General features: G+C 50.3%; 6 protein-coding genes across 6 annotated transcripts; 1 reads left to right on the top strand and 5 right to left on the bottom strand.

Annotated features, from left to right (window-relative positions):
* Window positions 1–454: 454 nt before the first annotated feature.
* On the bottom strand, window positions 455–3745 carry LOC131286608 (vam6/Vps39-like protein). Its single transcript, XM_058315587.1, has 7 exons — window positions 3611–3745; window positions 3232–3509; window positions 2968–3171; window positions 2360–2902; window positions 1389–2293; window positions 1165–1292; window positions 455–1092 (listed from the first exon to the last, which is right to left on the bottom strand). Exons 1-7 carry the CDS (start codon window positions 3678–3680, stop codon window positions 536–538), a joined length of 2685 nt encoding a protein of 894 aa, XP_058171570.1. The 5' UTR covers window positions 3681–3745; the 3' UTR covers window positions 455–535.
* A 586-nt stretch (window positions 3746–4331) lies between these two features.
* LOC131289450 (probable methylmalonate-semialdehyde dehydrogenase [acylating], mitochondrial) lies at window positions 4332–7089 on the bottom strand. Its single transcript, XM_058318712.1, has 4 exons — window positions 6809–7089; window positions 5823–6026; window positions 5584–5737; window positions 4332–5510 (listed from the first exon to the last, which is right to left on the bottom strand). The coding sequence occupies exons 1-4, from the start codon at window positions 6836–6838 to the stop codon at window positions 4333–4335; spliced, it is 1566 nt and encodes a 521-aa protein (XP_058174695.1). The 5' UTR covers window positions 6839–7089; the 3' UTR covers window position 4332.
* Window positions 7090–7391: 302 nt separating this feature from the next.
* Window positions 7392–8067, bottom strand: LOC131287487 (glutaredoxin-related protein 5, mitochondrial). The gene is made up of 2 exons (XM_058316539.1): window positions 7783–8067; window positions 7392–7713 (listed from the first exon to the last, which is right to left on the bottom strand). Exons 1-2 carry the CDS (start codon window positions 8051–8053, stop codon window positions 7547–7549), a joined length of 438 nt encoding a protein of 145 aa, XP_058172522.1. The 5' UTR covers window positions 8054–8067; the 3' UTR covers window positions 7392–7546.
* A 436-nt stretch (window positions 8068–8503) lies between these two features.
* LOC131288221 (serine/threonine-protein phosphatase 4 regulatory subunit 2) lies at window positions 8504–11241 on the top strand. Its single transcript, XM_058317338.1, has 3 exons — window positions 8504–8750; window positions 8827–9015; window positions 9609–11241. Exons 1-3 carry the CDS (start codon window positions 8537–8539, stop codon window positions 11177–11179), a joined length of 1974 nt encoding a protein of 657 aa, XP_058173321.1. The 5' UTR covers window positions 8504–8536; the 3' UTR covers window positions 11180–11241.
* Window positions 11242–11349: 108 nt separating this feature from the next.
* Window positions 11350–12757, bottom strand: LOC131289204 (probable 4-coumarate--CoA ligase 3). Its single transcript, XM_058318414.1, has 3 exons — window positions 12738–12757; window positions 11433–11985; window positions 11350–11355 (listed from the first exon to the last, which is right to left on the bottom strand). The coding sequence occupies exons 1-3, from the start codon at window positions 12755–12757 to the stop codon at window positions 11350–11352; spliced, it is 579 nt and encodes a 192-aa protein (XP_058174397.1).
* Window positions 12758–12863: 106 nt separating this feature from the next.
* LOC131289203 (eukaryotic translation initiation factor 4 gamma 1-like) lies at window positions 12864–20810 on the bottom strand. Its single transcript, XM_058318413.1, has 3 exons — window positions 20397–20810; window positions 19521–20070; window positions 12864–19438 (listed from the first exon to the last, which is right to left on the bottom strand). The coding sequence occupies exons 2-3, from the start codon at window positions 19989–19991 to the stop codon at window positions 13073–13075; spliced, it is 6837 nt and encodes a 2278-aa protein (XP_058174396.1). The 5' UTR covers window positions 19992–20070; window positions 20397–20810; the 3' UTR covers window positions 12864–13072.
* Window positions 20811–21216: the final 406 nt, after the last annotated feature.

Genomic DNA, 21216 nt, shown 5'->3' with positions numbered 1-21216 from the left:
TGCAGTTTCATACTTTTTTGTTTTGTGTTTATTTGTGATAAGATGTTTTGCTAAGAAGCTCCCTTTCAAGTTGCCCGAAAGTTGGTGTGTTTTAACTCGTTTTCCAAATCCAATCGAAGTAAACTCGGTGGAAATTTGAAGCGATGTTTGGTTTAATTTTATGCTAAGTTGCATAATAAATTGAAATAAAAAATGATTACAAATGATGATCGATCGCCACAGAATCGTGAATGTTGGCTACAATTTTTCGGAAGTAGAATTAATTAAACGATTTCATAATTGACCAAACTTTATCGCTACTATTGGAAGTTGCGGACCGCTACTCCATTCGAAGACGATGGACAATTAAGGTAAGCAAAAGCATGTGGATACAAATTAAACCTTAATAAAGAAAATGCGGATCTAATGTTTGTTTGTTTTTGAACGATTTATTCAATGCATAAATATTTAGTGTGATTACAACGAGTATAATAAGCATATTTTTTAGGGTATGGCTTGAACTAAGTCAGCAACACCCATCACCAACCGGTCCGCTTCAGGCAAACATTCGGTCCTGGCATGAAAAGTGTACTATGCTTCCTTCCGGTAGGCGTACGAACGCACTTTGGTTGCTAAATTTCTTCTTGCAGACCGCACAAACGCTCAAGTCGGTTACCAAAAAGTGCTTCGACTCGCACAGCATCTTCTGCTCCATGATCTGCAGATGCTCCGCGTAGTACAACCCCTTCAGCACCTGCGCCCGTTGCTTTTTCTCGAGGTAGTACTTGAGCGCGTTCTCTAGGAAGTGTTTGATGCGCACCAGCGGTATCGTGTCCGGAAGAATCTGCAGTGCCGCATACGGATTGATTTTCTCGGCGTGCTTCTCAAGGATGCTGAGTACCATGTCGTGGTCGGGCGTTTGGCAGCGGGGATGCAGTGGCACATCGCTGTACGGTGGGGCCGACGGTGGCGTGAGAATGATCTTCATAAGCGTCACGTAAACATCACAGTTTTGCACATCATCCGCGTCATACACGTCGTCGCAGTAGGCGAGTCCTTTCTCGAAATCACCCAATATTTGAACAAAAATCGCCATCGCTTTTTCATGTTTTCCTGTGAAAGAAAAGCAGTTTGAAACTCGGAAGGTTTGAATGTTTTTCACTTTTTTTGCTTAAGAGCAGTTACCTAAACGTCCTAGAATGATAGCCCGCTCCTCAAACATGTCTGTGTAAGGAAATTCTCCCAAAACTTTTTCCGCATGGTAATATTTGGACTTTCGCAGGAAACTTAGCAATTTTTCATTTACTAAATCCCTTTCGGCTTTCTTTTGTCTGTAAAACAAAAAATACAACCAACCATTACCATTTCATAGGTATCAGATGAACGTGATTAGAATCATGTGAACTTACGGGCTACTTTCAGCATCAGAATTGTTTTTGAACGTGAGCAACTTCTCACGGTACTGTTGGATTAGAATGTTGTGGAAAAGTGCTTTCTGTTCGTTCCATACATTGATAATATGCTCCAGATACCGAATGACCAGCGTTTTGTGGTCCTTCAGCAAATAGTCGAGCACTTCTGCCCGGGGAAGATTCTTAACCTCCGGTATCTCTTCAATAAACACCTTCAGCCCATCGTCCGGATGCTTCTGCAGCACCCAGCCAGAAAACTCAAATATCAGTTGCTTGAATTCGGACCCCAGTTGCTGAAGGTACTGAATTGTGCGGTCGTGTCCATACAGCGGCGACTCTGGGATGTCCGCTTGCGATTGCAGTAGTTGTAGTGCCCGTTTGTGTTGACCCTTTGTTTGGTAAAGAATGATCAACTCAACGTACTTCTCGTGCTTCTTGAGCACCCGCTCGGATTCTTCCAGATAGCAATGGTTCATGCGGAGCACGGATGCGACGAGGGAATCATTTGTCTGCAGGTAGCACTTCAGTAGGGTCGTATCAATTATGGCGAGCAGCGCCGACACGTTCTTGGACGTCGTCCCGTCCGCATTCAATTTCAACTCTTTCCGCAGCGGAAAGCGCTTATCCGCCAAGTAATCGATTAGCGCGAGGATGGCGTTTTCAAGTTCTTTTTCGTCCAGTTCGGGAGCTGCTTTGTCAGAGTAATTGCTAAGCTTGTTTTTCCCATTGTCGGGCAGAAGATCGGGAAACAAACGTATCACGTCGAGCGGGTCTGTGTTCAACTGAGCAAACTCGCGCATTGACTCCCGGAAGTGTTTTTTCACGAAAAGATTGTACGCATGCCGTGTTTGAATTTCGTTAATTTTCGTTGCCTTGAATTCCGGACTTTCATCAGAAATGTTCTGCAAGATTAAGATAGAAAGGTTGGTAAAAGTAAAGTTGTATACGGAATACTTTGAACTACGAACCGTTAGTTTCAGTGCGAGCTGGAAATTTTCCTCCTTCAGCAAATGGTCTCGCTGCTTCGAGATATCGACCGCCTGTATGCACCAAAGGTGCGAAACGGACGCCGCATACAAAAGACCCTGCTTTCCGCGCACCAAAAACCGTGCCTTTTGAAGCTGCGGAATGCTCTGTATCAACGTTCCTTTGTCCTCGACATTGTCGAACACACGCACCTCGATGGCATCGTTTATCAATCCGACGGCGTACGGTTCATCCCAAACCAACGACTGGAAAGGTTCGCTCCAGATGAGTGTCTTCAAGTTCATCGTGCGTTTAGCCTCATTGTTTGCGGCGGCGGCAATGGCTTCCACTGGTTTCACAGATCCGGACATACTATTCGGACCTTCACGATCGTCGGCCCGATACTTTTCGGTGTAGATTGTAATTAAGAACTCATCTTTCACCACCGCGAACACACTGTCTTCAATCAGGGTGATACACGGTTCTATGGTTTTTGAGGAGCTCGTTGGAAACAGATCGATTTTGCGAGGCTGGTCTCCCGATATCTAGGAAAAATTTAAACGGTCAATAAATAGGCTTCTCCCAACTCCGTAACAACAGCTATCCTTACATCGTACAGCACGTATTCGGTTTTGTATCCGACACAGATGAAATTATTATTCCATGCTACCGTTTTAGGCACGTCGTTCAAGTCAATATCGCTGATAAACTCCAACAACTGATGTTGCTTCCAATAGTAGCATTGCAGCTTCCGCTTAACAGCCACACAAACGCGGCAGACAATCGTTATATCGCTGGTCAACGATTTGGACCGCTGTAAAAACATTTGAGATGTGACCCTTTGGAAACTGACCAACGCTGCCAGAATGCATACCTTTATATCCAATGCAAACACCGTGGCACCCTTAGTTCGCAATGCGGAATGAATCAGTGGGAAGCCGTGCCGGCCAAAATCGTTCACGTTCAACAGCCCGTCGGTCAAGCTGAACATCAGCTTGTACTCCGGAATCACATCAATCTGTGTGATGGGTTTCTTGCTAAAGTTTTTATCGTACTGCAGAAGCTGCAGGTCAAGTTTGTTTGTTTCCGAATTCATCTCGAACGAGTACATGAGCAAGTGTCCCTGCCGGGTGCCAAGTATCAGCTTGTTATCTGGATTGTGGGAAGGAAGGGCGTATGTAGATAGCGATGATTCACGATTCGATTTGAAAAGAGGTCGTACCAAAACATAGGTGAAATCAATCATTACTTACCGAATCCTGTCATTGACTCGATTTGCACGGAGATTTTCTCCGGCGGATAAATTATGTACGCTTCGTGCATTATGAAAAATTGTAAAACAACTTCCGAAACACAAAGTGATAAGAACTGATTTGTTTTGCTTTCAATTCTGCGATCCGTCAAGTTTGGATGACATAACGAAACTAACCGAAACATTTACCTTCCGACCACGGTTGGTCATAAAATATCCAACTTTTTAATGGTTACGCCTATTTGTACAATAGATCTCTCAAATGGAAGCTCTATTTAGGAAAAAAAAACTTTGTACGACAATGGGTTTTCCATAAACCCTATTTTAAAAAAAAAACGATTAATGTTTTGGAAAGAAGTTCAGAAACCTTGGTCGATGGATAGTAGGTTCACTCCGTTCCATTACACCCAATCCATCAATTTATGTATTTTCGAACTCGGCAGCGTGGTAATATTAAAATATTTTAAAATTGAAATCGATACTTAAACTAACCATTATGCAGGAAACTTACATACTACGAGATTTTTTTAAAATTATTTGAAACACAATTCCATATACGAGCAAAGCATATTAGGGCACTTTATTTCACTAACTCGGCTTTGTTTTAAAATAAAAACGTACCAATTTAAATGCACTTTATCTGGAAGACGTTTGTTGTCGCAATCGATATCATTTCGCGTGTTCAGTTCGTATATTCATGGCACCTAACTGGCATAGTTTTCTTTACTTCATCGTTGGCATAGCAACAGCCGCCTTGGTGTGACTAACGTCGCCCTCACGCCACAGCTGCGTAACCGTCTTGGTTTGCGTGTAGAACTTAATACCCTGCTTGCCATAGAAGTGGCAATCGCCAAGGAAACTGCCGCGGCTGCCAGTGAACGAGAACATGGGAAGCGGCACCGGAATCGGCACGTTCACACCAACCTGACCGACGTCGATGTCGTTGACGAACTTCCTAGCGGTGGCTCCGTTGGTGGTGAAGATGGCCGTTCCGTTACCGTACGGGTTGTTGTTGATCAGCTCGATGGCTTCGTCGACGGTGTCGACCGAAAGGCAGACCAGCACCGGGCCGAAGATTTCCTCGGTGTAGCACTTCATGTTCGTCTTCACGTCGCTAATGATGGTCGGTCCAACAAAGTTGCCCTTCTCAAAGTTCTCCACCTTGATGTCACGTCCATCGAGCACAATCTTGGCTCCCTCTTTAACGCCCGATTCAACCAGCTCGTGGATGCGCTGCTTCGACTGGGGCGAGATCACCGGTCCTACATCGGTTCCGGGCACGTGGCCAGCGTTGACTCGCAGGGTGCGTGCACGCTCGACCAGATCGGGAATCCAGTTTTTGGCCTCACCGACAAATACGGCCGTCGAGAGGGCCATACAACGCTGTCCGGCCGCACCGAACGCAGCACCGGCCAGCTGATTCAGTGTGTTCTCCTTGTTCGCATCGGCCATAATGACACCGTGATTCTTTGCGCCCATGTTACACTGTACCCGCTTGCCGTTGCGTCCCGCACGCTCGTAGATGTACTTTCCTGCCTGGTCGGAGCCAACGAAGGAAACTGCCCGAATGTCCGGATTGTCGCAGATGAAGTTCACCGAATCGTGTGCGCCATGGATCACGTTAACCACACCCGGGGGGCAGCCAGCTTCGTTGAGCATCTCCATCAGCAGCATCGTCGCGCCTGGGACACGCTCGGATGGCTTGATAATGCTCGTGTTACCGCACGTGATCGCGACCGGGAACATCCACAGTGGGATCATAGCGGGGAAGTTGAAGGGAGCAATGCCGGCGGTAACTCCCAGCGGTAGCTGATAAGAATACGTGTCCATATCCTTTGCAATGTTCGGCACAGTTTCACCCATTTGAAGCGAGGTAATGCTGCAACAATGCTCAACGACCTCTGTTGGGGAGGAAGTTCAAAATTATTGTTAACGCTAATGAGTTTTATAACCTTTTTTGACACCGTTACTTACGCAATCCACGCAGCACGTCTCCTTCGGCGTCGATCAACGTTTTTCCCTGTTCCTTCGTGATGTTCTTGGCCAGCTCCGACATGTTGTTGCGAATAATGTGCTGCAGCTTGAACATCACCTGCTGTCTCGATAGGATGGACGATTGGCGCCAGGTCTGCCGAGAAGAAACAAACACATTTCAAACGCCCGTTCATCGAACAACAAAAATATGAAAAAAATACTCCTAAAGCTTCACAAACCTTGAACGCCTTTTTGGACGATTCCACCGCGGCTTGCATTTCATCCTGGGTGCATTTGGGGACACGCGTGACTACTTCATTGGTGGCGGGATCGTGAAGATCGATCCATTCGCTTGTCTTCGAATCGACAAACTTGCCATCGATGAACATCTTCGTTGTCGGTACGGAAGCCGTACTGTAGCCACGTTGGAGGGCATTTCGGCACTGAAAATAAAGAGAATAGAAGCAAGGGTTAAAATGCAAGTAAGGGTGTGGGGCGAATCGATTCGGTGGGTTTGAAGGAATGGAAACATTGCAGTTTAAAGGGCGCAGCTATCTCTATCCCTGAGGTCGTATACATTACTTAAACGACCCTTCTCCTTTTTTAATGGAGCCCCAATTGAAGTTCATCAGTAGGGCAATGGCATTGATATCCATTATATAAACTGAGCAAGCTCTAACGTCGCTATACCAACCAGTGAAGAACTTATCACTTCAGCTGTTACTTGCAACAGGTTAGGGTGGCTAATAATCCTGCGTCACCAAATTTATATTATACCTCAACAATCCTCCAGGAACACATACAGCGATACAGTTAAAAACTGGTTACGTTTCGCCACATGTGACGTAGTATCCAAATGATTAGGTATCAACATCGTACGATATCTTTCTAGCGTTATATCTAAATTTACGCAGACGGCACAAATTACGAATAAACGGTCTACAATCAATCCAAATTTCACAGACGGTATTGACCGGCTGTGCTCACAAAACAAAGTACGAAAGAAGAACGTAGTAGATAAACACGTGTCGTGTCTTACAATTTGGGGTGATGACCTTGAGCTTGGTATTAAATATGAATAGCAAAAACAACTTAGTTCCACACTTATAATTGGTTATGCAATCAATGTGAATTCGACTCAACGCAACCATTCGCATCAGCTAATTATGAGAAGCATGTTTCGATTTCGATACACAAAACTGGAAAGGAAAAGTTTTTCGCTTACCTCGGTAGCAACAAGTCGCAGCAGAGCCATCTTGCTAAAATCAGACACACCTCTCAATTCTACTGAGCACAGTTATCAGCGTCAACGACGACGGAGCTCGGGCACCACGTTATGCCTGGCGGCCGGTTCAAAAATAACTAAAGCAGCTAAGCTGTTCTCCCTGCTAGGCGGCCGTCGGCAGCAGTCGAAACCCCAACGACTGACCCCTCGTTTTAATGAACTTGAATTTGTTGCTATAGCGTGTGTGTACTCCAACCAACATCAGCAATAGCAATTGTGACGCGGAACCGGCAACGCGAAATCGCGATAGAGAAGGGAAACCGTATGCTGTCTTGTTTGTCAAACCGCGGGCCCCCGTCGTCGGTGGGCATTATCAAAATAGATTCAAACCAACACGGGATTGCGTGTCGCATACAGGATTTTTTACATACATTTTATGATAAGATAACCATTTGATTTTTGAACGAAGTAAGCATTTTACTTCATTTCGCTTGTGGAAATCGACTATTTTATTGATACTTCTGTTGCACTCTATAAATTTACAATTGCAACATAATATGTAATTTAATGAGTGCACAACTCATACGACGTAAATATTTATTTTATAAGCAACCAAGCAAAGCTACAGATAATCCAAGCTGTACAAATGCCTTTGGTGCCAGCAATGGTTTGATTTATTGCAAATTTTAAAATGTTCCTGATCTTTTAGTAAGTCTAAAGAGCGTGTCCGCTCAGTTGTTACTTTTCCGTGTCCTTCACTAAAGCGCTTTCGATTCCGGCCTTTTTCAGTTCTTCGATAAGTTCTCCATTCTGATGCATCTGTAACAGAATGTCGCAACCTCCCACAAACTCTCCATTGATGAATACTTGTGGAATGGTCGGCCAGTTCGAGAAATCCTTAATACCTGTAGTTTGTAACAAAGATGGTATAAGTTGTTGATAGGGTAATTTATAATAGAAAAGGGATTTGTTACCTTGCCGCAGAGCTTCGTTCTCAAGCACGTCGTGACTGTCGTATTTTACCGAATGCATACGCAATATCTGTACTACCGCATTGCTGAAGCCGCACCGTGGAGCATCCGGATTTCCTTTCATGAATATGACGACTTTGTTGTTACCCACAAGTTTTTCGATTTCCTTGTTATCTAGTGCAGCAGCACAGAAACTCCTGGCGGTGGCTTGAGCCAGGCCGGCCGAGTTAAATCTCAAAAACTGTTGAGCAATGTTTCTCGTGAGGATATTCATTGTGTTGTTTTGACTGGTTTATTATCTAACAAAATGTTCTTGACATTCTTTTCCGCTAGCGTTATGTTTACCACATGCAGTTTGTGTGCTACGACACCGATATAGTAAGATTAATGTTTGAAATATCGTTCAGGGATAGTTAATATGTTTCAAATTCAAGAGTATGATTTATCCTGGGCCATATTTGATGTAATGGATCGAATACAGATCGAATCGATGAACATAGCGAATATAAAACTGTTCATAAAAACCATCAAACTCTCTACCGTAAACGGGTTTGCATATGCCGTTTCACCGTCGTGCAGTTTATAGTATCATGCTTAATGCTTGATTGTTTACCGTGGTCTGCCTTCCGCGGCGTTCTAGTAGTGAAATCGGTAATGTAAACTAGACACGCTTCTAGCAACAAGCGGACTCGGAAAGCGGACCGTCAAAAGCGCTGCATTTTCAGAGTTGTTGGAATCCCGAGCCGTAGCAATTTCGATGAAGATGGAAAATCAGGAAGAAATACTGCTCCTTTTGGAACGTTTTACTAAATCGAAGCAAAAGGACATTCCCAGAGAGCTGGAGGACTACCTAAACTTTGTCGCCCGTACGGGCGATACGCTGTACGGTTGGGTGTTGGTGAAGCCGCTGTTTCGCGAAAAATTGGTGAACGTAATTACAGATTTCCATGACAACACACCAAGCATTGCGGGTAAATTGGTTACATTTCGGGCTCGGCCATAATCTTACAATAAGACATTCAATTTTCTCCTTGCTTTCTTGTATAGATCTCCCGCAGTGTCCCAATGTGGATCCGTTCAACTATGAGAGAATGAAGCTGGCCCTTCTTGATCGGCTGGATTCTTTTAACTCGGCTCCGTTTACGGTGCAGCGTATCTGCGAGCTGCTGACGGAACCACGCAAACAGTACACCCGCATCGACAAGTTTATGCGAGCAGTAGAAAAGAACATTTTGGGTAAGTTATAGTCTATTGCAGGCGCGCAGTATTTGGAACACCTATTTTACTACGATTAGATTAGAACACCGGAAGATTATCTACTTTTATTCACAAACCATTTACACATTCTACACGTTAGGCCCGTTCAGTCTTCATACTGTGCGGCAAGCATGTGGAGCTGCTGCCGGATAACTTTGCCGGCAGCGTTCCGGGGAATCTCTTTCACAAACAGCACACCACCGGCTAGTTGTTTGTACTTCACAACGCGCTCTTTTACGTGTTCAGCAATTGCGGATGCACTGAGGTCCGTTCCGGCTTTAAGCACCACAAACGCCCGCGGCAATTCACCGGCCGCTTCGTCGGGGATACCTGCCACGGCGACATCAGCCACTTCCCGCAACTCAAGGATAATGTTTTCCAGCTCCGTTGGGGAAACCTGAAGTGTTTAACAGATAACAGTTGGTTATTACAATATCCTTCTCCTTGAACCGTTGATTTGCGCTGTTATGTAAGGATTTTAATAGTTAGAATAGAAGGGTTTACGTGTTGATCTATCGCGGTCCGTAGTTTGAGTACGTTTGGACTTACGTTACGCTTTTTGTCTTTTTCAGTGGTTAGCACCCAAGAGCCGGGACGTCGTCGGAGCGACAGTGAAAATGGCGATTCGCTTGATTCGATCGTGAATGGAGACATAGATGTGAACGTTGACGTCGATATGGACAATGACCAGTTCAACCTGGAGCAGGACGCTTTGCTGCCGGACTCGAGCGATCCCGTCGAATCACTGCACAACTCACTCACTGATGCTCCAGCATTGGATCGGGAAGGAGACATTGCGAGCCAACTGAATGGTACCCGCGCCTCGAGCGGTGGCAGTTTCCTAACCAACGAAAACAATCAGTTCGATTCTGTTGCATCCAAAGCTGACGACGAAGACAATCGTGCCGTTATTGATACGAACGAAAACGCTACCGATGGGGACATTAGTGGAGGATCGTCGTTGCTTGAGGAGGATGCTCGAGGAAACTCGAGTGCTACACCGAGTGAAGAAAAAGTTGAAGAGCCGGACTCTGGCGAGAAACATGCTACGGAGGCGGGTAATTCATCACCGATCGGAGAAAAGTTAGACGCAACATCTCAAGAAAGCGACAAGACAGAAACAGGTACTACAGCAACGACACAGGAATATTTCGGTTTACATAAAAAGGACGCCCAAGAAGGAAAGCTATCAGAAGCTAGCAGCTCGGGAGCAGCACCGGAGACGGCCGATGAAGCGAACCCCGAAGCAAAAGCGCAGCCAACAAGTGATGATGACGAACAAACCGTTACAACGCAACCGACGGCTGCCAGTACCGGCGACGACGATGGAGAACCGCACGCCAAAATGAGCAAGTACGATGTCAGCACCACCGAACCGATCACTCCATCGGATTCGACTGACTCGAGCAGTGGTAGCGATGCCGAGGCCCGATCCGTCGATGGTTCATCTTCTTCATTCTCGTCGTCCTCTTCCGCGTCGGAAGGCGGGAAACAGATATCGGAGGAAAAGGCACCAGAAGCAGCAAGCAGCAGCTCTGAAGCGGCAGACATAGAGAAAGCCGCTCAGCCAGCGCCGCCGGTTGTAGCGGAGTCGAGCAACGTTGAAGAAGGGCCGGCAATCGCTGAAGAAAAAGTGACCAAAAAAGATGAAGAAGAGGAGCAGGTCGCAGAAGAAGAATTATCGGACGTCGGAAAGCCATCACAGCAACATTCCACGAGTGAAGGTTCTATTACTCCCGCTGTTGTCTCCGATTCTGAGCCGAAGAAGGAGGGACCAGAACTCGCTACTAGTAGCGTCGGGGAAAACATCGATGCGAAGAAAGATGTATCTCCCACTGATCCCACAGCCTCCTCCATAGTGTCCACGAGCAATCCACCCAACATGGAAACCGCCAGCTCGAACGAAGTGCTAGTAACATCTTCTTCGCTGGAGGTGGATATCGATATAGAAACAGCGCCACAAATGGTGGCGGTAGTCGCCGCCCCCTCCTTCTCCGCTGAGGACGGCATGGAAGAGGAGGATATTGTCAACGAGGCGGGCGCGGAGGCGGAGTCGACCGTAGGAGAAGCAGGAAGCAAGGCGGATAGGGATGACAATGTGATGGACATCGACGAATCGAGCGTGGAGCCAATGGATCAGTAGACTTCCGTAGTTCCGCCTGAGCTATGTTTTAGTTTAGGGAAATGTTCTAAGTTTTTGTACCGTAGCGTTTAGCTCTCCCCTCAAACTTCGCCCCCGCCTCGTTGGCCGACTGGGCGCAATCGGCCAGCGGCCAGCGGTTTACTATTTGTATTAATGCTAATCTTAATGGATTAATTCTTTTTTTTTTTACGATGACAAATAAATACAGATACGATGGAAGAAACAACAGCACAGATGCATCGTGTGTTCTGACCTGATTGCCTTTGACTTTGATCAATTCCTTCGTTCGGTCGACGATGAAGAAGTATCCGTCCTTGTCGTAGTAGGCCACGTCGCCGGTGCGCAAGAAGCCTCCTTCGACGAGCGTCTCCTTGGTGGCGGCTTCGTTGTTTAGGTAGCCCTTCATGATCTGCGGTCCCCGGATGTACAGCTCGCCGCTCTGGTGCGGCCCAAGATTACTGCCGTCGGTCAGCGACACTATCTTCGCTTCGGTGTTCGGATACAGCTGGCCACAGGTACCCACCTTTGTTTGATCGTAGCGGAATGGCGTACACAGCGTGACGGGGGAGCTTTCGGTCATGCCATAACCCTGCGCAATGTCGATGTCGCGGCCTACCTTGTGCCGGAACTTTTCCTGCAGTTGCAGCGAGGCCGGAGCGGCTCCGACGAGCACCGATTCGACGCTCGACAGCAGATCCGACGTTACCTTGGGATGGGTGGCGAGGAAAAGGAGCAGCGAGGGAACGACGAACAGGAATTGCGGCCGGAACTCGGCAAGACATTGGATGTAATCATCGGGAATGAATCTGTTTTTCAGTTTTAAAATACATGAACGCGATGAACGCGGTTAAAAAAGTGCGAGTTAAATTTTTCCATGTACTTCTGCATAAGCTTTAATTTATTAATTGTTAGCGAAAAGTGTGGCAATATGGATTCAAAATCCTTCAATTCCGATTGTGGAAACAAACATTAAAACACGTGGAACATATGCACCAGGTCAAAATGGCACTATCCCAACAACTTAATTAGCCCAAGGTTGAACGTATTTACTATTACTAAAAAGGCTTGTTTTTGTGTGGTTCACCAGATACTTTATTCGATAGTTATTTATAAATATATATTTATGCATGTAAATAAAGGTTGATCTTAACGGTATCCATATTAATTAATTTTATAGTATCGTTATTATTACTTGTGTGTGTGTGTGTTGTGTATTTATGCATTATGAAGGTTTGCTTTCTTGCTGGGTCTGCGGTTCGACCATAGTGTTACACGAGTAGTACTAGGTAGAAGTAGTAGAAGTAGCAGCAATTTAACACCATCATTCGTTTCGTTCATCAGCAATCAGCATCATCATAGAATCATCATCAAAGTTTGTCTGCGTTTGCGTTTCTCTTACCCACCCGTAAGAGAAAACGATGCGTGTATGAGGAGGTTTTCTAGTTTCGGTGTTGTGAGGCAGCAGCAGCATGTAATATGTTACCCCGAATTCCTAGTTTTCCCTCAAACATACTTACACACGCAGGACAATGTTTAACGCACCAGTACGCACTACTACCTCCTACTAGATACTACCATCGCTTCGTTATCATCGTGAGTCTGGTTTCCTTTTCCGTTTATATGTTGTGTGGTGTGTTGTTTCTTCCGCAGCTTCCGAAGCAAGGACCTCGATGACGACGACGACGACGACGACGACGATGAATGCTACACACCACCGTGTATTTTCTTTTTCCTAACCCTTGCGGCGTGCAGTGTTTTTTTCTTTATAGTCGATTATTTACTCAGTAATAATAGGTAATTTGTATAAAAAAGAACCGACAAATCCACGACGAACGGACGAATGCGTCGTCTCGCGGCAATGCGTGCGGAAGATTGACGCGCGCACACGATCTACTAATTGTTCTCGTCCCCACTGGCATCGCTGTAGGACTCGAGGAGCATGGTGAAGAACTGGGTGGTGGACTTGACGCAGACGCCCTTGCCCTCCGTATCGTGCGGGTCGTCCTTCCACGCCTTAAAGCCCTCCATTATCACATCGCGATCGTACAGCTGTTCGAAGATCGAATGGAGCAGCTTCTGCGGGTGCTGCAGCTCCACCATCAGCTGCTGGATCGCGTACAGCGCCTGCAGTTCCCGCTCGACCTTACTGTTGATGTATTTCTGCAGAATGGTGTGCCACCGTTCGATCGCGGGCAGCAGCAGCCGCGTGCCGTCGATGCAGTGGGCGAGCACGGCCGTCGTCAGCGTGCGGATGAAGTCCGGCGAGTCCTGCTGCCGCACGTACTCGTCGATCCACTCGAAGATCGCATCGTTCTTCACGTCGTCGCGCATGAACTGGCGTAAGCGCGCGTCCACTGTGCGCATATCGACCGCCGTGCAGCACTCGAGCAGGTAGCCCAGACTGGCCTGCTCCACGCACTCCTCGATCGTGCCCGACGTCGGTTTGTAGAAGTCGGCGAACTGGACCGACGATTCGTGCCAAAGGACTGCCGCGTCCTTTTTGCCGTGCGCCACCTCGTAGCTCTGTAGCAACCCTTTAAGCAACAGCCAGCCAAAGCTGTCGTTCGGCTGGAACGAGTTGGCCACCAGGTGGCGCACGTCGGCGAGCGTGATCTGTCGATCGTGGAGCAGCGGCACGAAGAAGTCGGCGAGGCACTTCCACAGCGTTGGCAGATCGATGATGAGTTCGTGCGTGTCCCGCAGTAGATCTTCGAGCGCGTACAGATAGTCCGCCCGCGTGATCATCTGCCTCCGTAGCATCGCGGCCACGATTTCCGTCGCCGCCCGGCGATGCTTCTCGTCCCGCTCCACGTTGTTGCGGAACAGCTGCATAGCGACGCCGTAGAAGTGCTCGGGGTTGAACAGACTGGCCACTTCCTCCAGCACGACCGTCACGTTACGCGTGTTGATGAACTCGCGGATGTTCTCCGAGAACTTGCGCTGTTTTAGCTCGGTGGCTTCGTCGATCTTGGCGTAGCTGTTGGGCGCCGGGCCTCCTCCACCAGTTGTTGCCGAACGTCCCCCTGCCGAACCCGCCGAACCGGCGGCGCTATTCTTCTCCGCCGACGCTGAAGAAGCCGACGGTTGCTGGGGCATCATGATCTGTTGATGGAATCCACCGGAGGAGCCGGCGGATGCTGAGGATGGCGGCGGTGGTCCCATTCGGTTTGTCATCCGCGGAGGCGGCTGTTGTGACTGAGGGCCTCCTCCTCCTCCTCCTCCTCCTCTGCTGCCGCCTCGATCGTGCATGTCCATTGGGCGCATGCTGCCGGACGATGGCTCGCGGGAAGATCGTGAAAAGCGATCCTCGTTCTGACTGCTACTACTTCCGAAGCGTCCGTACCGATCGCGCTCCATCGAGCCTTTATGGTAAGAGTCCTTATTACTGCTACTACTAGCGTAATTTTTGTGACTACCGCTACGATCACGATCTCGATCACGATCACGATCCCGATCCCGATCCCGATCACGGTCACGATCCCGGTCACGATCCCGATCTCGGTCCCGATCACGGTCTCTTCCGTTGCTATCGCGATCGTTTCCGAAACTACCGCGACTGCCTCCGAGGCTGCCGGATGATGCGGCGGAACCTGCCGGGCCACTGTCATCGTTACCGAGCGGAGCGAACATGTTGGTTTTCCACTTCTGGTAGTTCGAGGCGTTGCCGAGCTGAGACGTGTCCACGTTCACCGAGAATAACAGCTTCTTTGGATCGATCGGAATCGCGCGGTTCGTGCCACGATTGCTCGATACGGGCAGGAATCCGTCATCGTCCGCCTGTAGACGGCTTCCCTTGCCGGAGCCGCCACCACCGCCGCCGCCGCCGCCGCCTCCACCGCCACCACCACCACCACCTCGTCCCAGGGTTCCCTGGTTGTAGCCCGTTCCGGGGCCACCGCCGGAAGACATCTTCCCGAACGTTCCACCACCTCCGCCGCCGCCGGCACCGGTAGCGTTGCGCGATCCCATCCGACCCATGTCACCGCCCATGTAGCCGCCTCCACCACCACCACCATCCTTACCCCCGCGGGGCATGAAATTCAACAAGTTGATTTGATTCTGCTCCGACTCGGCCTCGCGCGCGATCTGCGAGAGTGTCTTCTGGTTCAGCTCCTGGCGCCGCGGGATCCAGCGACTCTTGCGTAGGTCTATCAGGTCCTGGATCATGAACCGGATGCGGCTGCTGATCTTGTGCTTGTCGCGCTTGCGCACAATCTCTTCGAGCCGCTCGAAGTACTGGTCCATTGACGTCCACCCTGCGGCGGCTTTATCCTTTTCCTTACCCTCCGTCGCCGCCTTGGCCCGATCCTTGCTCTCCTGCTCCATCTTGCCGCCGATCGTGGTCAGCAGCTTGCACAGACACTCAAGTGTCTCCTCATTGTACTGATCATCCTCCTGCTTGGTCAGCAGCTGGTCGATGCACTGGTGCATGATGCGCAGCGCCAGCTGCCCATCCTTGTACAGCTCACCGATGAACCGCACCGTACCGACCGCTCGTCGGCGCACCTTCTGTTCTTCTTCCTCCAGCTGTATCTTCAGCTCCTCGAACTCATCCTTGCCGAGATGCTTGCACTCTTCCAGCTTTGCACGTCGCTCGCGAATTGCCGTCGCCTGATCGTTCCGCCGGTTGACAAACTCCTTCTGGCACTGGGCGAGCAGGCGCGTCCGGAAGCTGATCGTGGTGGCACCGATCGTCGTGATCGAGCCGACCTCGCGACACATCCTCGAGTACGCTTCGGCAAAGTTTGGCTCCGAGATGGCCTTCTCGAACACCAGTCGGATGCAGCTGTCGAGCTGGTCCTCCGTATTGATCTTCAGGTCCTTCACCTGCTGCACTAGCTTGACGAAATTCTCCGGCGTCAGCTTGTTGAGGATACTGCGTACCTTCGCCATCAGTTTCTGCGTTTCACGCTCCTCCTCCTCGACGTTTTCTTGCGTCTGCAGCATGTGCGGGCGCCAGGCGTTCGCGCACGCATTGAGCTTCACCTCCTCGTTCAGCTGCAGGTTCATCTTGATGATCTTCGAGCCGGTCTTGGTCATGCCCGACTGCGACTGCTTGCCGCCGGACTGCATGCCGCCTCCTCCGCCCGACTGGCTTCCGTTACTGCCCTGCTGCGACGAACGCTTCACGTACTGATGCCGGACGGGATTGTTGTGCTGGCCCATGTGCGACCCGCCACCACCGCCACCGCCGCCGCTCTTCATGAAGTTCGGCATCAACGAGTTTTCATTGATCTTTTGATTGTTGCTGTAGGCGTTGCCACCACCGCCACCCATCGCGTTCGAGAAGTTGGTTCGTACCAGCACGTTCTCGAGGCTGTTCAGCAGATTGGAAGGTTTCTCCAGGGCGGGGGCCGCGTTCTTCAGCTGCAAAAGCTGGTCCCGCGAGTACTTCTTCTTGCCGGACGGGTTCTCCGGGCTCCACTGGTCAGCATCGTAGTCGATGAGCGTGATCGACTTGCTCTTCTTTAGTGCCGGCGGTATATTTGCCGGTTGCAAAGTCGTCGGGCTGGGTTTCACAGTCGAGTCCTTTCCTCCTCCGCTCGTTGCTTCCGGTGCCGGTGCCGGTGACGACTTGAGTGGTGCCACGACGTCCGGTGACACCACCGCGGTAACTAAGTTACGATTGTCGTCCAAACTACTACTACTGTTTGCGACATTTGAGGCCTCGTTGCTGGCCACATCCGAAGCGCCGAGGCCCTTCTTCTTCGCCGGTTCGGCTGGCATGATTAGCTCAGCAGATTCACTTTTCTTCTTCGTCGTTTCCGTACGATCCGATTCCCGATCTGCGTCCGTCGGCACCACTTCGCTGATCGCGTTGACATTACCGGCTCCGGCTGTTGGTGCCGCGGCGTTAACTACCGGCTCTGCTGCGGCCACAACCTTCTTCTCGCCGCCAACCTCACCTTTTATCGAACTTAAGTTTCTGGTGTACTCCACATTATTGTTAATTAAATTATCATTATCTATTTTTTCCTTAGCACTAGATTCCTTATTTAAAAACTTCGCCGGCTGTACAGCGGGGGAGGAAGCGATAGCAGCGGCAGCTGGTGCCGCCGTGACCGCCTCTTGCTTCGTAATCGAAGCATCAGCAGCAGTAGTGGCAGTAACGGTCGACAACTCAGCGACTACTACAGCAGCTCTATCCGTCTCGTCGGCAGCTTCCGCTTCGGTGGCGGCTTCGGGAACAACGGCCGCGACTTCCTTCTCCTCTACTACCTGCTCCTCCTGTTGCGGAGTCTGCTGCTGGTCGACGACGGTTGTCGGATCTCCAACCATATTCAATTTCGCTACACTATCCGCTAGCTCATCGGTGGCGGCGGTGGCGACTGAAGCCGGGCGGCCACTGCCTTCGATGCTAGACTGCGGAGGCACCACGTTTGCGTTCTGTTTATCCGCTTCCACAAGCGTCTCCTCCTCCTCCAGTCGGCGTTCCACGGAGGCTTCTTCTCGCGCGGGCACATTATCTACCTCGCCCCTTCGTACGACACCGACGGTTTCACGCTCGACACTCCTGCTGCTGCTAGCGCTTTCTACCACAGCCACGGGTGGGGGCGGATTGACGGCTACCATCTGCTGCTGTGTTACGGGCGGCGGGGGTAGACTGGCTGCCGCTACATTGCTGTTTGCGGTGCTACTGCCAGTGTACACGAAAGGTGCGGCATCCGTGGACAGCGTCGATTCGGTGATCGATTTCTCCGAGATGGTACGATATCGCCTATCGCCACCGGTCGTCGCCGCCAGCACCGGTGGTGGTGGTTCTGTCATGTAGTTAGCAGCCATTGGAACGCCGCCTACTAGCTGCGATGGATGATGGTGAGCTGCTGCTTGCGGAACTACATGCTGAGACATCATCTCACTGTCCATGGCGGCTAGCGTGACTCCTGACGGATGACTGCCGGGTGGGGCTATCGGGACTCCTGCGTGCGCCTGTGCGTGTGCATGGGCTGCTGCCGCCGCCGCTTGGGCGTGGGCTGCTGCTACATGAACGGCCGCCACATTATGCTGCTGCTGCATCGCATAAGAATGGTGATGCTGCTGTTGCTGTTGATGTCTTTGCTGCTGCTGCTGCTGATGATGATGATGGTGTTGATGCATTTGCTGCTGTTGCTGCTGTTGCTGCTGCTGGTGTTGATGTGGATGCTGCTGTTGCTGCCCATGATGGTAGTGATGGTGGTGTTGCTGTTGTTGCTGCTGCTGCTGTTTCATTTGCTGATGCTGATGCTGATGTAAACCGCTCCCATCGGGGATGGGTTTTTTCTTCTTCGTGTAAGAATTCGGTATCTCGACCGAGGGCCCGTCGGACATGGCGGATACGACCGGTGTGCCCGTCACCGTCGCCATATCACCGGCAAGATGCGGTGGCAGGTGAGGTGGCGGGTGCGAGTGATTCATCATTTTCAAATTAGGAGCATTTACCACGTACATCTCATGCGGATGGCCCGGACCGGGCGGTGGTGGTCCACCCGGGACGGCCTGCTGCTGTTGCTGCTGCGGAGGCGGTGGAGGTTGTTGTTGCTGCGGGTGACTTGTGTGGCCCGCTAGAAGCATCTGCGGTGGTGGCTGATGATGCATGTGTTGCGGGGGTGGAGCGACCATTGATGCTGGTACCATAGGCGACGGAACGGCGACCATTTCCTGTCCAGGTTGTTGTTGTTGTTGTTGTTGCGCGGTGTAATCCGCATACTCTGGCTGCTCGCCCATTTGCGAGGCGGGTGTGACACTCTGTGGCAACTCCGCCGGTACGGGCGTGCTACCTGTCGAGGAGACCGACGGTGCTGCAGTGGAAGAAGCGGTGGCTCCTGACGAACCACCACCACCACCGCCCGAGGAAGTATCATTGAACATATTCTGCAATATGTCCTGTTTTGTGACGGGATCGATGATGCACAGTGCGTGCTTGCGCTTTTCTCGCTTGGCTGGTTGTTTCGTTGGCTCCCCTTGACCGCCACCACCTGGGCCGACGCCGACGCCTACACCCATACCGACTGCACCACCGCCCGGTTGCAGATGTGGCGGAGGCGCGGCAATCAAATTCGATATCGGAGAGTATGATGCATGAGGCTGAGAGGACACGACGGCCACCTGAGCCGCCGTTGCCGCCTGTGGATGTTGGTCCAGCGGAGCACTGAGCTGGGCAGTGGTTACCTGCTGTGGGGCCTGCGGGGGATGCATGTGCTGTAGCATTTCGTGAGGCACCTGCATCGGTGCCGGCTGCTGATTCGGTTGCGGAGGCTGCGACAGCGGTAATTGCGAGAGCTGTGTAAAAAGGACATACGCACAATCGTTAGCATTGAGGGTGTTTCAGGGGGATGGCTGCTGCTAGAGCTACGGTAGTTACATTGACTATGTTGTTGTCTGCTCCCGGCTGCCGGCGTCCTCCCGCCGATTGATGCTGATTCGGCACTACCGAGTACATGTACGGCGGATGTTGGTACACCACCACGTTGTTCATGTTTGGCCAGTGACCAGCCGGTAACCGCGGCATCGGCTGCATGTAGTTAATCGTCATCGGCATCTGCTGGTACGGGGGCATCGGTATTCCGCGTGGCCGTGTCGACTGATTCGAGCCCGCCCCGCGGTACACGGCCTGCGGGTAGAGCGGACTCTGCTGCGAATGCTGATTCATCATCGCATTCTGGGGATTTCGATTATCTGGAGGTTGCTGCTGCTGCTGCTGTTGCTGCTGTTGCTGCTGCTGTTGTTGCTGCTGCTGTTGCTGCTGCTGCTGCTGCTGCTGGGACGAGGGGGTCCCCGATGCCATGCTACGTATGACCGTACCCGGCGGCAACGGCCCTCCACCACTTTGCATTTTGAAATTCCAGACGTCACACTAGACAGAGCATACTTCTTTGCTTGTCACGACGCGGAACTTTCATTGAACAGTAGCACTGCAAATAATAGTGACGTATCCACCCCAGGGGGGAGAGAGATGAGTTTCCCCCCGCAGGAGAAAAAAAAGGAAAACGGGTGATCAGATTAAATTGCACTATCCGAACGCTTTTTCGGGTTTCGTTGTTCGCTACCGCTTTTACTGGAATGTACTGAGCTTTTTTTTCTCTAACTCTTTTCTAATGAAACCTTTCTCCCCGGCTACTTTGATACTCGGCAGCAGCGACACGTTACCAACCAACCACACCGGAATCGCACACGCACGCATTCTCTCGGGGCACAAATAACAAACAAAAAAAACCACAGATTCTCTATTGCTTCTTACCTAGCCTAACTGGACCCGTGTGAATGCCATTGAGTCATCAATAACGTTGTTCGACTGAGGACACCTCGCACAGAAAGTGCCAGTCGTCGTCGTCGTCTTCGCGAAAGGAGGAAATAGAAGCAAATATAGGTTATCTGACTGATGAACCAACTAGGCACCTGCTGCTATATTGCTGGCTAGGCCCTCTCTCGCTCTCTATCTCAAGCTGCTGCTAATGCTGCTTCGTCGAGCCGATTCGTCGATGGTGACGACGACGTTCGGCGCACGGACTTTCGACAAAAAGGCGAGTCCGCAATCCGTGCGGAATAGTTTCCTCCGATCGTTGGTAATTCGCGTGCACGTTAAATCTCCAGCAGTGCTTCCGTGTTAAGCAATTATTTTTACCACAAATTCATCGCGGTCCAGCAAAAAATTAGGCCGTGGAACGGTTTTGACAGATAGTGACGTTCAACGAAATCGATTTGATTACGTAAAAAATGCGGACTAATGTACCGACTCGCCCGTGCGGCTCTCGCTGGCAGCACTGCATCGGACGGCAGCACTGATAGCAGTGATTGCGCTTGCTGAAATACCCTCGGTGCGGGTAAGTAGGTGCCCAATGGGCTACATTAATTCATAGTATAAATTATCAACCATATGCAGATAAGAACATATGATTTTGGAGGCGAGAAAATTCATACAAAATGCGAATGCATCACCGGGTCGGCATAATGTGTGACTTGAAGTTTGGTGACATTCGTGACATACAGTTGACCTTCAGAGGATGTGGCCGATCCTCTCGGTGGTACAATACCGACTAAAAATACGTTTATACCTCCAT

The sequence above is a fragment of the Anopheles ziemanni genome, chromosome 3 (assembly GCF_943734765.1).
Source record: "Anopheles ziemanni chromosome 3, idAnoZiCoDA_A2_x.2, whole genome shotgun sequence".
In the NCBI taxonomy this organism is placed as follows: domain Eukaryota; kingdom Metazoa; phylum Arthropoda; class Insecta; order Diptera; family Culicidae; genus Anopheles; species Anopheles ziemanni.
This window is presented reverse-complemented; position numbering and strand designations above follow the sequence as displayed.

Excerpts from the sequence above, each read along its gene's own strand:
- LOC131289450 (XM_058318712.1), bottom strand. The coding sequence starts at position 6,838 with ATGGCTCTGCTGCGACTTGTTGCTACCGAG. Across the intron at positions 5,738-5,822 it reads CGTCCAAAAAGGCGTTCAAG|ACCTGGCGCCAATCGTCCAT; the intron begins GTTTGTGAAGCT and ends TCTTCTCGGCAG. Across the intron at positions 5,511-5,583 it reads AGACGTGCTGCGTGGATTGC|AGGTCGTTGAGCATTGTTGC; the intron begins GTAAGTAACGGT and ends CCTCCCCAACAG.
- LOC131288221 (XM_058317338.1), top strand. The coding sequence starts at position 8,537 with ATGAAGATGGAAAATCAGGAAGAAATACTGCTCCTTTTGGAACGTTTT. Across the intron at positions 8,751-8,826 it reads CAACACACCAAGCATTGCGG|ATCTCCCGCAGTGTCCCAAT; the intron begins GTAAATTGGTTA and ends TTTCTTGTATAG. Across the intron at positions 9,016-9,608 it reads AGTAGAAAAGAACATTTTGG|TGGTTAGCACCCAAGAGCCG; the intron begins GTAAGTTATAGT and ends TGTCTTTTTCAG.
- LOC131286608 (XM_058315587.1), bottom strand. The coding sequence starts at position 3,680 with ATGCACGAAGCGTACATAATTTATCCGCCGGAGAAAATCTCCGTGCAA. Across the intron at positions 3,172-3,231 it reads TGTTTGCATTGGATATAAAG|CGGTCCAAATCGTTGACCAG; the intron begins GTATGCATTCTG and ends ATGTTTTTACAG. Across the intron at positions 2,294-2,359 it reads AGCTCGCACTGAAACTAACG|AACATTTCTGATGAAAGTCC; the intron begins GTTCGTAGTTCA and ends TTAATCTTGCAG.
- LOC131289204 (XM_058318414.1), bottom strand. The coding sequence starts at position 12,757 with ATGGTAGTATCTAGTAGGAG. Across the intron at positions 11,986-12,737 it reads ATGGTAGTATCTAGTAGGAG|ATTCATTCCCGATGATTACA; the intron begins GTAGTAGTGCGT and ends ACTGAAAAACAG.
- LOC131287487 (XM_058316539.1), bottom strand. The coding sequence starts at position 8,053 with ATGAATATCCTCACGAGAAACATTGCTCAACAGTTTTTGAGATTTAAC. Across the intron at positions 7,714-7,782 it reads GAACGAAGCTCTGCGGCAAG|GTATTAAGGATTTCTCGAAC; the intron begins GTAACAAATCCC and ends TACAAACTACAG.
- LOC131289203 (XM_058318413.1), bottom strand. The coding sequence starts at position 19,991 with ATGCAAAGTGGTGGAGGGCCGTTGCCGCCGGGTACGGTCATACGTAGC. Across the intron at positions 19,439-19,520 it reads CAGACAACAACATAGTCAAT|CTCTCGCAATTACCGCTGTC; the intron begins GTAACTACCGTA and ends CTTTTTACACAG.